At 43.7% G+C, this 17,569-nt stretch overlaps 1 protein-coding gene across 1 annotated transcript in view; it reads right to left on the minus strand.

The window, feature by feature from the left end:
* Nucleotides 1–1,470: 1,470 nt before the first annotated feature.
* The window catches only part of kif1c (kinesin family member 1C), a 37,005-nt gene continuing 20,906 nt past the window's right edge, over nt 1,471–17,569 (minus strand). The window contains exons 9-29 of the mRNA XM_049568226.1: nt 17,426–17,537; nt 17,215–17,292; nt 17,021–17,086; nt 16,827–16,905; nt 15,182–15,260; nt 14,881–15,029; nt 14,339–14,449; nt 12,896–13,008; nt 12,727–12,806; nt 12,467–12,542; nt 12,277–12,356; nt 11,974–12,068; nt 9,766–9,849; nt 9,259–9,439; nt 8,945–9,017; nt 8,759–8,857; nt 8,454–8,615; nt 8,026–8,310; nt 6,947–7,036; nt 6,659–6,872; nt 1,471–6,557 (exon numbers count right to left, since the gene is read on the minus strand). Coding sequence (XP_049424183.1) covers nt 5,713–6,557; nt 6,659–6,872; nt 6,947–7,036; nt 8,026–8,310; nt 8,454–8,615; nt 8,759–8,857; nt 8,945–9,017; nt 9,259–9,439; nt 9,766–9,849; nt 11,974–12,068; nt 12,277–12,356; nt 12,467–12,542; nt 12,727–12,806; nt 12,896–13,008; nt 14,339–14,449; nt 14,881–15,029; nt 15,182–15,260; nt 16,827–16,905; nt 17,021–17,086; nt 17,215–17,292; nt 17,426–17,537 — 3,151 coding nt within the window. The 3' untranslated portion in view covers nt 1,471–5,712. The remainder of the gene's footprint in view (nt 6,558–6,658; nt 6,873–6,946; nt 7,037–8,025; nt 8,311–8,453; nt 8,616–8,758; nt 8,858–8,944; nt 9,018–9,258; nt 9,440–9,765; nt 9,850–11,973; nt 12,069–12,276; nt 12,357–12,466; nt 12,543–12,726; nt 12,807–12,895; nt 13,009–14,338; nt 14,450–14,880; nt 15,030–15,181; nt 15,261–16,826; nt 16,906–17,020; nt 17,087–17,214; nt 17,293–17,425; nt 17,538–17,569) is intronic.

Consider the following 17,569-nt stretch of genomic DNA (forward strand, 5'->3'; position numbering starts at 1 on the left):
GCTCCTCCAACATTTGTAGTTAGGTAACATTTTGGCTAACATTAGTTGAATGCTAATGTTTTGTCTAACACTGGTTTAATGTAGCTAACGTTAATGACCACGTGTTGCCCTTCCTGTATGTGTAGCTAGCTAATGTTTTGTCTAACACTGGTTTAATGTAGCTAACGTTAATGACCACATGTTGCCCTTCCTGTATGTATAGCTAGCTAATGTTTTGTCTAACGCTGGTTTAATGTAGCTAACGTTAATGACCACATGTTGCCCTTCCTGTATGTATAGCTAGCTAATGTTTTGTCTAACACTGGTTACATTAATGACCAGGGTCCATGTCATTGGTTCGACATCCCATTAGTCCGACTGTCCGCGGTGCTGAACGGCTCGCGGCGGGCGTATGGTGCGCCGCGACCGTCTTGAGGCGGAGCAGGCTCACGGCTTATGTGTTTGTCATTTTCTTTTTCATTTTAACCCACACCATGATCTTTTCCTGACCCTAACCAAGTGGTTTTTGTGCCTAAACCTAACCAGACCTTAACCACAGGGCATCATGATGATTTCGGAACAATGAGTTTAATATTGTCAGAACAATGGGATATCGAACCAATGGGCAGTTCCCAATGACCACGTGTTGCCCTTCCAGTATGTGTAGCTAGCTAATGTTTTGTCTTACACTGGTTACGTTAATGACTACGTGTTGCCCTTCCAGTATGTGTAGCTAGCTAATGTTTTGTCTTACACTGGTTACGTTAATGACTACGTGTTGCCCTTCCTGTATGTGTAGCTAGCTAATGTTTTGTCTTACACTGGTTACGTTAATGACTACGTGTTGCCCTTCCAGTATGTGTAGCTAGCTAATGTTTTGTCTTACACTGGTTACGTTAATGACTACGTGTTGCCCTTCCTGTATGTGTAGCTAGCTAATGTTTTGTCTTACACTGGTTACGTTAATGACTACGTGTTGCCCTTCCTGTATGTGTAGCTAGCTAATGTTTTGTCTTACACTGGTTACGTTAATGACTACGTGTTGCCCTTCCAGTATGTGTAGCTAGCTAATGTTTTGTCTTACACTGGTTACGTTAATGACTACGTGTTGCCCTTCCTGTATGTGTAGCTAGCTAATGTTTTGTCTAACGTTGGTTTAATGTAGCTAACGTTAATGACCATGTGTTGCCCTTACAGTATGCGCAACAGGGAAAATAGTGTCTTAAATAAGTTACATCTATCTTTTCATTTGCTCCCAAAACAAATGCACACATGAGCCAAAACAAGATCTTTATAGCACAAGTTGTTGGTGCTCATGGGAAATGCAGTCTTCATTCTGGGAAATGGTACCGCCCACAGGGGCCGCCAAAATCAACACAGGAAAAATGTTCCTGTAGAAGTTCTAAGATGGAGGACAAAGAAGTGTAGAAAACTTGATAACATGATGAAAGCTGTGCAGCTGTATGAAGGGAAACAGTGAAGTGAGTCGTGTTCAGTTTTTCATTCTTACTGACAGTTTATTGCCATCATGTTGTCTGCAGGTAGAGCCTGAGATTGGTTCCTGATACAACACAAACAACAACAACAGACACAACAACCCAACAACAGACAGGAAAACAACTGAAGGGGCTCTGAGCCAATAAGAGGAGGGCTAGACTATGACGTCATCATGTCCACATCTGTTTTCCAGAGTCCTGAAGTGACATCGCGCTGTGATGTCACCGATTCTGAGGTTGTGACTGGAGCAGGGGTGCAGGGAATGGGCGGGGCCAGTCAGTAACGGGTGGGGGTGTCCTAGAATGTCGAATCTAGAACGTTCCAGAATTTTGCAGAGACCAGTTGCCATGGCAACGGCACCCTCAAGGCCCCTCCTCCTCCAAAATAACAAAACTAAACAGACAATTAGAAGAAAAACAATAAAATCAAATTTATAACGTAAAACAAACTTTAGATTATGATTCTAAATTAACCCGGAAACACACATACACACACACACACGCAGACGTCCAACACACTGACACACACATGAACACACACACATGAACACACCCAGGCGGTTGCATGAGGGCGAAGAAGCTCCCTTTAGCAGCATCCAAAAGAACCCAATATTAATGACACTTTATACTTTATAATAATTATATTAATAATAGTGATGATGACGTGATGACATCACAAAGCAAAGGTCGAACATGTTGGCGGGGTTAAAATACAAGAAGCAAATGAATACACAAAGAAAAAATAAAACAGCCAATCAGAAGCCCAAGCTGGAAATAGAAAAAAAAAATAAAAATCAATAAAATAAAATTTAAAAAAAAAAAAAACATAAAAAAGGAAACATTGTTTCCCATCAAGCCCGGCGGTGGCAGCAGGTTATCAAGATTGTCCCGTGATTGGTCGATTCCAGAGACAGCAGAGCAAAGCAGAAACTAAATTCTGCTGATGTCATGCTTCTCGGACCAATCACAATTAATTCAGTATTTGTCATCATCATAGTCGCAGCGACTTCCTCCCTGACTGGGAGGGAGCGCTCCACTGGTTGGTTCTGACCTTTTGTGAAAAAGGTCCCAAAGTCACGGAGCACAAAGACGCTCCACTCGTCATCTCCCACAATGCTTTGCTCTGTGTGGGTGGGGTTTAGGCAGTGCCGCTAACTCCCAGTTGACAGTAAACATATCATCATCATTCAGGGCAGATGAAACCCACAGAGATTGCGTTCAGGTAGACGTGGGAAGTTGGAAATTTGTGTCAGCCTAGAGGTGCAGTGAACACAGCAGAACAACAGATGCTGATATTTCAGATCTAAAATGAAGAAATAACAATTAGCAACTATTTTGATAATTTATCGCTTCAGTCATTTATCAACTGAAAAAATGCTGCTTTTCAGTGTCGTTTCATTTTCAACTGAAAACTTTTCTTCTTTTAATCAAAACACTTAAGGAACTGATGATTTTTTTTCTGTTTTCAGACATTTTGAGACTTAATGAATTAATCAACAATGAAAAAACAAACATCTACAACTGTCTTTATGTTGAAAAAAATTGCCTTTAAAGTGACATTAAATGCAACAATTTCCAGCTTCCTGACGTCTAATGAAGGCAGCATTATTCCTCGTCCCTTCTTGGACATTGTAAAAACGTGTTCTTGTCAGGTCCTTTAAATCACACAGAACATGTCGCAGTGTCTCTTCCTACTTCAAACACAAAGCTTATTGTCTCTCTTCCTCCTTCACTCACCCACCAGCTGTCTCATACTACATATCCCAGAGTTCCTTGCTCACACAACCCTACATGTACCATAATCCATCATGATTCCTACAATCTCCCATGTCTGCTGAATGAGTCAGCATTCCTACATCTCCCATGAGGCATCACTTACTACATTTCCCACGATTGCCAGAGACAGTGAAGGCGACACACATGATGTCGCAGCCTTTTTTAAAAAATAGATTCATCTTCATAAAAACATCAACACGAGTAAGTCAGGATACACTTCAAATATACACACAACGCTTTAAAAAGATTCAACATGCGAGTCTCTCAACACCTCCTCCTCCTCTTCCTCCTCACACCTTCCTCTTCGACAGAGGACACAGCTCCACCCTCTGTTTGTCTGTACAGCAGTGTGTCTGTCAGCTCCTGCAGGAGGCGCCGCAGAGCAGCTTTCTTTGGTTTGTGGCGCTCAGCGACGCAGCATTCAATGTCACACGGGAGAGACGGAAACTACGAGCTTCAACAAGTTCAAGTGTATTTCATTAAAGAGTTATAAATATGTTTGTCACATTATTTTAACTCTGCAAGTTTAACATACAGTCACTTTGTTATCGACTCCAACGAGACAATGTTACATCACCGACACACCAGTGTTGTTTGTTTTTCTTACGTTGAAATGTCAGAACTGAAATACTATAATGTTGTTTGAGGTCACAAGTTTAGTTTAAAGTGTAAAATCTAAAAAGAAGATGGGGATCCTTACAAGTCCATTTTTAAAAATGATTGATATATAGTAGTCAGATTTGGTTAAACTATCAGTACGTCCTCTTGTGGTAGAAACTAACTCGTAAATGGAAATTTTCTTTAAGCCCCAAGTTCATGATTTAAGTTGTAAAAATGAGCTCATGAGTTCCAGTTGAATGCAGCATACTGCCTTATCTTTTGCTAATAGCTAGCCCCCTGGAGCTAACACTTCAGGTAATGCTAACAGTAGCTAGCCCCCGGAGCTAACGGTAATGCTAACAGTAGCTAGCCCCTGGAGCTAACACCTTAGTTTCAGCAAACGGTAGCTAGCTCCCAGAGCTAACACGTCACGTCATTTAGAGATTCACAAGTTCATTTTTAGAATGTAAAATCTGGAAAAAATAGAGTCACGGTTCCTTTTGAGTTCATCTTAAAAACACTGACTGATTTATTATAATCAGATTATGTTAAACTATTGAGCCTCAGAAATCCAGTTTATGCCTCTTTGTTTGCTCTGCAATAGTTATTTTTTTTACTTCTGCTCTTATACTTATTGTTCTAACCTCTTATTTTATTTACTTTTATTATTTTATTTCTCATGTCTCTATGTATCTGTACTTATGTCTGTCTTTGTACTGCTGCAACATCTGAATTTACCCTCAGGGTGTCTTAATCTTTTAGAGTAACTGATAGTCTTCGAACTTTTCCAATCTGTAGCTGAAGTCGTACAAGATGAAATTCCCATACAACATGAATGCTGCCTTGGCTAAGCTAGGCTAGGCTAATATGTTCACCTGTGCAGCACTTCACCACCTAAAGTATTAGCCTTAAAAGCTAATTAGCCACTCATTGCTCCCTGCTCAGGCTAACTGACTAGCCCGAGCTAATACAGACCTCTCAAACTGAACCAGGCTAGTTAGCCTCCTGGGCTAACAGCTGCTAAAAGAGAAAAGAGCTAAAACTCAAAATCCATCTAAGTAAAAACACTTGTCCTGCTCAGGATTAACAAATCAACATACTTCATCTTTAAGTTAAAAAGAAACAGCTTCACCTGGAGACTTACGCCAACAGTAGCTAACCCCCGACCTAACACTTAAGTTTCTGCTAATGGCAGCTAGCCCCAGGAGCCAACACCTCAGCTTTGGCCAACGGTAGACATCCCCAGTGGATAGCACTTCCACTTTGGCTAATGGTAGCTAGCCCCGGCAGCTAACACTTCAGCTTGTGCTAATGGTAGCTAGCCTCAGGAGCTAAAATTTCAGCCTTGCTTAACAGTAGCTAGCCCTAGGAGATAACACTTGAGCATCGGCTCTTCACTAACCCTGGGAGCTAACACTTCAGTTGTGCTAGTCCTGGGAGGTAACCATTAGCTCTTTATAAACGGCTGATCAAGACCAAAGTGATCTATGAAATTAATAAAACTGCAATGCGTAATAAACTTCCATCCTGTTTGGCAGCCTGACAAAAGAAAAAACAAAACAAAACAAACAACAACAAAAACAAAACAGTGTTGCTAAGGCAACAGCTAACCCGTGCTAACGTAAAGGCTAGGAGCAAGCTACACCCACACACACAGCAGGATTGAAGGTACAGGATGTGTGTGATGTTAGTTGGTGTGTGACGGGCCGACTCAGTGTTGTAAAAGTGCTGAAACAAACACACACACACACACACAAACACACACACACACACACACTCTCTCACACACACAGCCCATTCTTTACAGCATCAGGAGCGCCACGTGTCCTGCAGCCAATCAGAGGCCGCCCGGTGTCAGAGGTCAGATGGGGGTCTCCTTGTTGTTTTTGAGGTCCGGTGCGCTGAACTGCCGCCTCATCCTGGGCGGCGTGGTGAAGCCCCACCCCCCCTGTGGTGGCCCCGCCCCTAGCAGCATGTCAGCAGGAGGGGGCGGGGCCCCAGAGCGTGGCAGGCTGTGGTAATTGGGGTGAGGTCCTGGCTGGAATGGTGCATTATGGGGGTTGTAGTAGGGGTGGTGATGGAACTGATGGTGCTGGTGATGATTATAATGGAAGCCTCCGTCTCTGTCTCTGTCTCTGTCCCTCCCCCCTCCTCCACCTCCACCTCCTCTCCCACCTCCTCTCTCCCCTCCTGGTCCTGGCGACACGCCCCTCCTCTGTCTCGGTCGCCCCTGGTGACCGCCGCCGTGTCGCTGGTCACCGTCATAGTTGCCTTGAGGGGAGCTGTCCAGGGAGTTGCGGCGGTAGCGCCGCTGGTGGTTTTGGTTGTTGCCCTGTTGGTGGTGGTAGAAGCCACCCTGGTTACCTTGGTTACGCTGCTGCCAGGCACGATGAGGGCTGGGGGTGCGCATGCGAGGGGGCGGAGCTTGGAATGGGAGGGGCAGGAGACCCTGAGGAGGAGGAGGTGATGGAGACCCTTTGCCCTCCACTCCTCCTCCTCCACCTCCACCTCCGTTCTCCTGCTGCTGCTCTCCTCCATCTCCTTCTCCCTCCCCCAGACCCAGTGCCTGCAGGGCGGCGCTGGCTGGTCCCCATGACAACCGGTGGGCGGGGTTACTCTTGAAGGGAAACTTGAGCTTGCACTCCTGTGGGGGGATGAAGCGGCCGGTTCCGGGGAGATGAACAGGGACGACGGGGGTGTTCGGACCTGCAGGAGAGAGGACACAGGACATCATGCGTCTCCTGAAACACTCGTCACATATCTGATCAAACATTTCACGTGTTCAGTGATGTAATCTGATATCTGACCCTGGTTCTGTCCTCGTAGTTTCTTGGTGATGTTCTGCTGCTGCAGGTTCAGGATTCGCTGCTGTTCCTGTTTCAGCCAGCGGAGGCGGCCTCGCCTGAACGCCGGGTCCTCCTCCATCAGCCGCTGGACTCTGACCTCCGGGGGCTTGGTGTCGTCATCGCCGTCGCTTCTCTGAGGCGACCCGCCTTCCTCTTTACCGTTCACATCGTCGTCCTGAAGGCAAGAGGACTGGTTAGTATAAGACTGATGATCAGGTGGTGGAGCGGGACGCAGTGGTGTGAACATACCTGAACAGGTATGATGCTCTCCATCTTGATCATCCTGTCTCTCAGAGCTTTGATCTCCTCGTCCTTCATGTTGTTTTGCAACTTCACTTCCTGGAGGAGTCAGAGACTTTTATTTGATTTTATTATTTATTTTTCTATTTTATAAAGCGAAAACACTTTTGTGCAGAATGTTCCTTTAACAACAACTAGAAATACTAACTCCGCCCACCAGCCCACCCTGTGGTTATATGACTCCACCCACCAGCCCACCCTGTGGTTGTATGACTCCGCCCACCAGTCCAGTGTCTCTGACAGTCTCCATCCATGTCAGTGAAAACATGGATGCTTCACACACAGAAGATCTATACAATCAGCACAGTTTCAAGATTAGAGTCACCAATTCAGTATCTGACCAAATGTCTCCCCTTCTGTTCCTGAGATATGACGTTAAAACATGATGATGTCACAGTCAAGCTGACCTTTTGACCTTCATTATTTCATCCTGTCAGACATTTGTGTCAAGTTTGGTCAGAATTAGTGAATGAATTCTTCAGTTATGGACAGAAACATGTTTTATGAGGTCACATTGACTTTTGTCAAAATTCTAATCAGTATAGTCTTCAGTCCAAGTGGACGTTTGTGCCAAATTTGAAAAAAATCCCTCAAGGTCATCAGTTCCTTGTTGAGTCTAAGTGGACATTTGTGCCATATTTGAAATTCCCTTAAGGTCTTCTTGAGATTTGGCCTACACAAGAATGAGATGGACTCAAGGTCACAGTGACCTTGACCTTTAATGAGCGATTTCTAGTCAGTTCATCTGTGACTCAAAGTAGACGTTTGTGTCAAATTTGAAGAATGTCCCTCAAGACTGTCTTGCATTCACAAGTATGGAACAGACATGCTCACAGTGACCTTGACCTCTGTAAATTCTAATCAGTTCACTGTTCAGTCCAAGTGGACGTTTGTGCTATATTTGAAGAAATTCCCTCTCAGTGCTTTTGAGGTAACGTGTTCACGAGACTGAGGCAGATGGACGACCCAAAATGCCTCCACCCATGGCTACCACTGGCACATAGGAATAATATACTCAGAGAACTCACCTCCAAAATGTCCGTCAGTTTATCGATGTGAGCCTTCAGGTCGTATGCGTGTTTTTTCTCTCCTCCCTCCCCCGTCTCTCCCCCTCCTCCTCCTCCCCCCTCCTCAGCAGGGGGGCTTCTCTCCTCTCCGATGCCCACGGTGTCGCAGACGTCTTGGGCCACGGCCCTCCAACTCTCCCGTTCGTTGGGGTCTTTCTTGGCGTACATACGGCAGAGTTCCTTCATCTTGACGATGGACAGCGCTTCGATCTCCTGACGGGAGTGACGGAAGTCTCCCAGAGCCACCTGAGGGGGGCGCCACACACACAGAGGAACACCGTAAAGACAAACACTACTGGTTTAACTGGGGAATCATGTCCAGTCTTTAAACCTGGACACAGAGGACTGAGCGCGTGTGTGTGTGTGTGTGTGTGTGTGTGTGTGTGGACCTCGTAGCAGATCTCTTTGACGGCCTGCATGCGCAGGTCCTCCATGGTGACCCGTTTGGGGTCTTTGCTGATCCTCCTCCTCTGAGGGATCTGATAGACTCTGAGAGGCTCCCTCCTCTTCCCACTGCTGGGTAGACCACAGCGCTTCACTATGGACTGCACCTGGACACAGGTGAGACAGACAGGTCAGACGGAGACACACAGTTAAGACAAACACGTGAGACACAAAGGCAGACAGAGACACACAGGCGAGACACACAGGTGAGACAGACAGGTGAGACAGACAGGCAGACAGACGCGCTCACCTTGTTGGCAGGTAGTTTCTCTCTCAGGGAGGAGATCAGTCTCCAGCTCTCCTCACAGGAGCGTTTGTCTGAGTCGTCTCCACTGTCACTGTCTGCGTACTGAACACACACACAGATTATTGATTATTGATTATAGATTAACGCTGATCAGATGATCTGACATGAAACAAACCAACAGGAAGTCACCAGTCTGTGTTGCTCCAGCAGCAGATCAGCTTCCTCCTTCTCTTTACGGTACTGAGTCTCCATGTCCTGCAGTCTGAGACACACACACACACACACACACACACACACACCAATCAATATCTCCATTAATAAACTTGTTTATAATGTCGCTTAAAAACAAAAAATAATCCATGAGTGTGAAATAAATGTTCACGAGGAAGTAAAATAACCCTGAAATAAATAAATGTATTCTTTTCATTTAATCTTCATTTATTTTTTTTAATATTGTTTCTTGTTCTGAATACTTTATTCCAGTTAATAGACCGGCCCGTCACCTCTTCTCCATCTCCAGTTTGATGTCGATGCCTTGTTTCTCCAGCAGCTCCCTCTGGGCGTAGTTCCAGTCCTCCGGCTCCCCCTGCTGCTCCGCCGTGACACTGCGCTCCCTCTCCAGCCTCGCCTGCTCCGGGTGGTTGAAACGAAACACGTGGTTCTTCCCCATCACGATGCGGTTACCTAGCAACGGAGACGCGCCAGAAAGCAGGGAAGATTTACTCATAATGCACTCGTTTTTCAAAACAATTAAAATAGGCTTCACAATAAAAGCACAGACAGGAGCAACATAAAAATGTTTGTTTCTATGGATTTAATGTGTGTTTTATTACTGATGAATGAAACTACTTCCAAGTTTTTCTTTGGGGAAATAATTGGCAGTTGGAAAAAAGGAAAAAAATCACAATATATCACAAGATGTTGTTTCACAATACTCAGAATATGGCAATAATATCTAAGTAATGCAACAACACCCTTGACTTTGAGAAGCACCAACAGTCAGCTGTTACCTTGTTTGAGGACGACGGCTTCAGTGATCTGCTTCCCGTTAACGTACGTCTCTGCTCCCACTAACGGCTCCAGAGTCACCACCACTGCGCACACACACACACACACACACACACACACACACACACACACACACACACACACACACAGGTGATTAATACACTCACAGTAGATTTACAGTCAGACACACACGTGACAGAGTATGACGGGGGGTTGGAGGGAGGGGCACAGGAAACATGGGTGGGAATATGAAGGGGGCGTCACCACGGTAACCAGTAAGAGCGACTTGAAACGATACCTGACAGATTTCCTGGCAGCTTTTACGGAAAGAGAAGAAGAAAGAAAGTCACTCACTGAACACACACACACACACACACACACACACACACACACACACACACCTGCTGTGTTGTCATAGTTTCCACCAGACTCTATCTACTTCTAGCTCTGATACATGGATATATTTTACATTGTTACGTAAAGTTCTATTATATATTGTTATATATTGTTTCTCCCACACGTTAATTTTGAACATTTTGCACCAAAACACAAAGACAAATTTCTTCTATGTTGAAACCCGGTTCTGAAAATGTGAACAAAACTTGTTGTTTTAAAGTAACTTGTTCATAAATCAACTTTTCTTTGAGGTTCGTAAGTTAGAGTGTGCACACTCTGGGTGACCTTTATGAGGAAGGCGTCCTTTAATCATTTGACAATCTTGTTGAGCAGTTTGATTTGGCCAATAATCAATTTTGGAGGTATTTCCAATTGAGACATCTTCTCGACATATATTCCTCCTTTGGGCTCGGACCTCATTAAGGTGATAGTGCACATTGCAGACACAGGACATGGGGCTTCTCACCACGACTCTACGCCTGTAAACAAGTCTGGTTACAAGTTCATCTCAGCTCTGATGCTACAGAGGGGAAGGGACCTTTAAAGAAGGTGAGTAGGATACAATCATTGGGGTGAAGGAGGATTTATACTTGTGCAGCAGACCCTACGCACACGGAAATCTCTGCTAGCTGCTACGCTAATTTATACAATGTAAAATGCCATAGGCTTGTGCTAATAACGTTAGCATGTTGTATTTGTTTGGAAATCGTGTTTAGTATAAGACAGTTGTTTTGTCAATTTTGTAACATTACCTTTGTTAAATGTTGCTGTTGTCCCTGGTTTTATATGAGAAGAGGAAAAGTCTGCTAGCCACTAGGCTAATTTATACAATGTAAAATGCCATAGACTTGTGCTAATAATGTTAGCATGTTGTATTTGTGGGGAAAATGTGTCCAGATAAAGAAGTGTTTGTCTGTGAATGCTGCGAGTTATAGTGAAGCTGATTTGTGTTTGAGACTGTCTCTATTAAGCCATGTTTAATGTGTGGTTGATGTGTGTTTTGAATCAACTTGACTTTACAGCATTTCACAGAATCCTCCGCTGCCCATCAGTGTTTGGAGGTGTAACTGTCGTATATTTCCAAACAGGAATAAAATCCCTGTCCTTGCATTTCATTTTAATCACAGTCTGGTTTTTTTTATAAAAGTGCTTGTGACATCTCAAATGTGGATTTGACTTGCAGCTAAAAACATGTTGCTAATTTCATAGAAAATACTGAGATATATATCTGTATATCGTGTATCGCCAGTCAGCCTGTAAATACAGAAATATGAATTTGTGTCTGTATCTGCCGGCCCTGCCACATGGACACTATATTGATTCTCATCTTTTAAGGACTATGAGTGGACATGTAACAGTGATGTGTTTGGAATCTGACAAATTTGAGAATTTTGAAATTCAATAAACTTTAAGTCATAAAAAAGAAGGTTTGTAAGAAGGATTTTATGACAGTCTTTGTCTTCAGTTCAGTTCAGGTTACTGAGCTGCAGCTGCTGCAGTCTGACCACCAGAGGGCGATCTGAGCACACCAGAAACCAGCTGAGTGATTGGTGATCTAAATGAGTAAACTACAGATAAATGGCTCCTGGTTGCATCAGTGTATTCCAGAGGATCAATATCAGCCTGACTCTGACATCCAATCAGATATCAGCTCTGCAGAGACGATCGTTTATTATCTCATTCTCTCCGCGGCTGTTTTCACAAAGATCTTGATCACTGGGGATTTCATTATTGTTTAACATGACAAAGGGTAAGGAAACATGAGACAGACAGACAGACAGGGAGGCAGACAGACAGGGAGGCGGGTGTCTCACCTTCTCCCTGCTCGTTGGTCTCACTCACAAACACACAGTGAATCTCCTTGATGAAGTGACCCGACAGCTTAATGTCCACATCCTGCTGTCCCACCCTGTAACACGTTGAACGATCATTTATTAATCACTTTAATCAATATTTAAACAATGATTAACTCCTCACTTCTGTCAGCGTGAAAAAAACCCCTCCAGAAATAAATAATGATTTTTTAAATTTTCCGATGTTTGACAGATGAAACAAACTGGTGGATGAATGCAGACAATAGTCTCTCATTAATATAAATGAAGTGATGAAGTTCAGACCTGGTGAATCCCTCTTTGATGTAGTACAGCAGACACTCGGACATCAGAGGGTCCTCGTTCAGGTTGACCAGGTGGGGCGTCTGCAACACGGTTTAAAGCTTTACTTAGATCTGACAGTTAATGTCTGAGTCATAGTGAGTTATATCTGACATGTTGTCTCGTCTCTGGTGTTTGTTGATGATGAACTCACTCCTTTAGGAGAGAAGACGCCCAGCGTTCCTCCATCTTCTTTAATGGACACGCCCATCTCTGCCAGCAGGGACTCTCTGAGCGAGATGCAGACACACAGGGATTTAAATTCTCTTGTTTCAAGTGTTAATCATGTGACTGTCATCACAAAAGCTACATCAGAGCTGCAGACACAGACTCCAACAGTAACTTAAGCTAAAGATAAATCCACATACACTACAGTTAAGACTAAAGAACACAGGAGTCAGTCGGTGCTGTTACCTCTCCAGGCGAATCGATTCTGTCTTCCTCAGTTTCTCCTCCCACGTCTCGTTGAGCTCTGCGATGATCTTCTCTGTCTCCTGCGACACGGACAGACACACAGACGTCAGACTTACAGCCTGCTTAATAACCGAAACTCTACATCTGCTGTATCACACTGCGACCCTACCAGCAGTCTCTCTGCTGCTTCCTCTTTACTGATGGTCTCCGTGGCGACCCCCTCCTCTCCTTCCTCTCCGTTCTCCATCAGTTGGTCTTGGCCTTCAGTCGGCGGTTCGGTGCCTGCAGAGGACAAGAAGATGTTTAGAGGAAAGAAGAGGAAAGTCTGGAGGTGTGGGGACGTTGGACAAAACCAAAACAGACAGGAAGAAAGATGGCGGGCCGGGATGGAACAGTGAAGGTGAGTTAGGAAAAAGACGAAAGAAAAACGGGGAAATAACGCAATAAAGGTAGAGGACAGAAACTGAGACAGGATGGAAGATGGGAAAAAAAGAGCTTTTCATACTGCATATAGCTCCAGGCTAACTAACACCTTGTTAACACAGGGATTAACCTCAGCCTGGAGCTCTAACATTCACTCTGCCCTGGGTTACATGTCCGTTTGAACACGTGACTGTGGATATTTTAGAATGACACGTGACATTGTTTAACAGCAACGTTAACATGACACCATCAGCGCCATCTTTGAATCTACCCTTGTGTTCATGAGATACGACGTTAGAACATGATGATGTCACAGTCAAGCTGATCTTTGACCTTTTGACCTTCATTATTTTATCCTGTTAAGACATTTGTGTCAAGTTTTGTCGAATTCTTGAGTTATGGCCAAAAACATGTTTTGCGAGGTCACACTGACCTTCAACCACAAAATTCTAATCAGTTTATTCTTCGGTCCAAGTGGACATTTGTGCCAAATCTGAAGGAATTCCCTCAAGGTATTCTTGGGATATGACGTGTACAAGAATGGGACAGATGCCTTTGACCACCAAAATCTATTAGGTCATTGCTGAGTCCAAGTGTGTGTTTGTGCCTAATTTGAAGACATTACCTCAAAGTGCTCTTGAGATATCATGTTCACAACAATGAGATTGTTACATGGTCACAGTGACCTTTGACCGATGACCACCAAACAACTAATTAGTTCATCACTGAGTCCAAGTGGACATTTGTGCCAAATTTGAAGAAATTCTCTCAAGCTATTCACATTCACAAGAATGAGATGGATCCAAAGTCACAGCAACCTTGACCTTTGACCTACGACCACCAAAAATGAATTAGTTCACTGCTAAGTTCAAGTGGACGTTTGTGCCAAATTTAGGGAAATTCTCTTGAGGCGTTCTTGACATCGTATTCACAAGGATTGGACAAACAGACGATGGACAACCCGAAAACATAATGCCTCGGGGCAACGGCTATCGGCAGCACGGACGAATCAACAGATCAGTCAACAATGAAAATAAGTGTTAGCTGCTGCCTCCAGTGGAGAGAGTCTGACATCTCAGGAATTTATACACCAACGACTTGACTCCCTTCAGCTGCTGTTTATATGACAAATAAAGACTTGATTTACTCTTAACAACTTCAAGTTCTCTACAATCATACACACACATACCTGGAGGGGCGGAGCCATCCTTGGGTGCGACCCCATTGGCTGTGTGTGTCAGCTGTGGCGGGGAGGGCAACACACCTGTAACACCAGCGGGGCCATTGTTGTTGTTGTTGACTGAGAAACAGAGACAGAGAGAGTCGAGTTTAACTCGTCGGAATCTCAGCGATCCTGGTTATGTAAAGAACAGCTTGTAAATATCTGCGCGCACACACACACACACACACACACACACACACAGTTGCTGTTGTCTGTAAATATCCGCCTCTAAACATACTCCACATACACATGCCAAACATACCATGTTTAAACACACGCCACCTAAAATACATTAACAGTATTTTATCTACACAGTCTGCAACACTCACACATTCATTTCATTTATACGTTTATATATATGAATATATTTTCCAGCAGTATACAGAATGTATAAACCAGTATAATGTATTCAAATTAATGTGTATATACCATGTGTGTATACTAGTAAAATATTATCCCGAGTGTACACCAGTTACTTCATATATATATTATATAAAGTGTGTATATACTAGCGTTGTCCAGCAGCTCCTGCAGGCCCTGGGAGAACAGCAGGTTCCTCAGTCGTTCCACTTCATGCTTCAGCTCTCTGATCAGTTTGGCGTTTGGATCCTCGTTGATAATGGCGTTACAACGGATCTGCTTGGCTCGGTCAGCATACCTACAAAACACATCGGAGTTAGGTTCAGATGGATTTATGTTTGGTGGCCTTCTAACCGAACAAACACAGATAGCATTAGAAGAGATTACACTTCGACTTCACTGATCTGTACACGGTGAAACGACAGAGGCTGAAACATCTGCATATCTGACCTCAGAGTGCTCAGTGTTTCTTCATAGTTGATGTCAGCAGGACTTAGAGCAGCAATCATGGCCGTCCGAGAGTTTCCCCCTGAAACAAATGCATATTAGAAACTATAATATTATAAACAACTATTGACAGTTTATTAGCCTTGGCTACACAGTCTCACTACAGTGACGTTTTGAGCTACTAAACCTTTCTGCTAAGGATAGACGGATACATTGGCCGGCCGATATATTGGGCCGATATTTGAGTTTTTTTACTTGTAACGGCATCGGCCGATACGCGCGTGGGTTCGCGGATTTATTTTTCCCTGGCATGATTTACAGACAGGCATCCACGGGCAGCTCTGTGTTGCCGGAAGACCCTGCAGCGCACATGCAGCGAATCCTACTGTGTACTAGTAGTTGTTTTATTTATGCTTCAGCTTAAATATTTGTTTATTTTATAAAGACATTACTGGAAGATTTAAGAGCACTGAACTCTTTTTTTTATTTGAATGTATAATAATATATGTTTCTTATTTTAAACTTGAGACCTGTAATATTTGTTCATTGTGTCATTTTTTTGATGTAAATTGAAGGAGCAAAAGCAGTATCGGCCCCAAATATCGGCTCAAGAAAATCGACAGTCCATAATCGGTCATCAGCTAAGGGTGATGGAAAAAGATCGGTATCGGCATCGGCCCTAAAAAATGCATATCGGTCTATCCCTACTTTCTGCTTCAGGCCCTGACAGTAACGTAAGTACTTATAACTGCCACTACTCCTGCTTCTGCTAGCAGCGGCGCTAGCCTTTTGCACTGTTATGCTGTGTTCCATTTGTTTTGGGAGTTGGAGCTGGAATGATGTCACACCAGAGTTGGTTGTGTTCTAGTAGTGAGCGATTAAGTGCAGAGAATATTTGACTGGTAACATGTGTCACTCTCTGTCAAGTGCTGTGATTCAAAACACACATTAAACAGACATTAAACGCACATTAAACACACATAAAACGCGCATAAAATGCACATGAAACGCACATTAAACACACAAATCAGCTTCACTATAACTCGCAGCATTCACAGACAAACACTTGTCTTTATCTGGACACATTTTCCCCACAAATACAACATGCTAACGTTATTAGCACAAGCCTATGGCATTTTACATTGTATAAATTAGCCTTGCAGGTAGCAGAGATTTCCTCTACTCATATGAAGACAGAGACAACAGCAATATTCAACAAAGGTAACGTTACAAAATTCTACTCCATTACAGCTCGCAAGGTTCACTGACAAAACAACTGTCTGATACTAAACACGTTTTCCAAACAAATACAACATGCTAACATTATTAGCACAAGCCTATGGCATTTTACACTGAATAAATTAGCTAAGCTGCCAGTGGAAAGACTTAAAATGCTATTTTAGTGGAGGCTTTACTGTCTTCACAATTTATTGTTTCTTATCTGTGAAATTAAAGTAAATCAAAGCTTTGTTTCCACTGAGGGAAATGGTTTCAGCTTACAGAGACAGACAGGAGGTCTGCGTCACTGTGACGTGGAGTTACATTTCTGGGGATGTTCCACCTCAGTATTACTCCTGGTGCCTATCAACACAACCAGTTGTGACGTTCTTAATGCAGTACTACTTATTGTCAGAGGCGTTGTATTTACCCAGGTTTTCCTTCAGTAGCCAGGTGAGAACAGAGTCTCTGTAGGGAATAAAATCACTTTTCCTCTTCTTATTGCTCTGCTGCAGAGGACAGAAGGAGTCGTTCTTCATTATTATTTGTCAAAGAGAATCATCTACATCTATCTTTCTGATAATATTTAACGTGAGTGTAATTATCACGTGTGTGGTGACATACCATTTCGGCCAAAGCTGATATCACTTTTCCTAACGTGGTCAGAGATTTATTGATGTTGGCTCCTTCCTGTAAACAAGCATTCAGCACACAAACTGTGACAATCAGAAAAGTGCAGCAAATGATAAGTAAATTTGGATAAACACTGATGAGATTTTAATCAAGCCAACACCAGCATGACAACTGTGACCTCTGACCTTGAGCCGGGTGCCCTTTGCCCCAGAGGAGTCCGCTCGTTCGCTTCCAGCCAGGTCGACCAGACTGATCTTGCTCACCTGAAGACACAGTTTCATTTTTAAGTCCAAATCCTGATTATAGGCAACACTCTAAGAGGACACTGGGTCCTCACAAGGGCTAAACACACACACACACACACACACACACACACACACACACACACACACACACCTTCTCAGTGTCCAGACTGGTCATCTGGTCTCGTCGTTTTTGGGTGAAGACGATGGTGAAGACGGCATGTGACCTGGATGACGTCTCATTCATGTTTGTGGCTGCAACTGTCCTGTAGTCAAGCAGGCGTAAATAATCAATCAC

Source organism: Epinephelus fuscoguttatus, linkage group LG23 (genome assembly GCF_011397635.1).
Source record: "Epinephelus fuscoguttatus linkage group LG23, E.fuscoguttatus.final_Chr_v1".
Lineage (NCBI taxonomy): Eukaryota > Metazoa > Chordata > Actinopteri > Perciformes > Serranidae > Epinephelus > Epinephelus fuscoguttatus.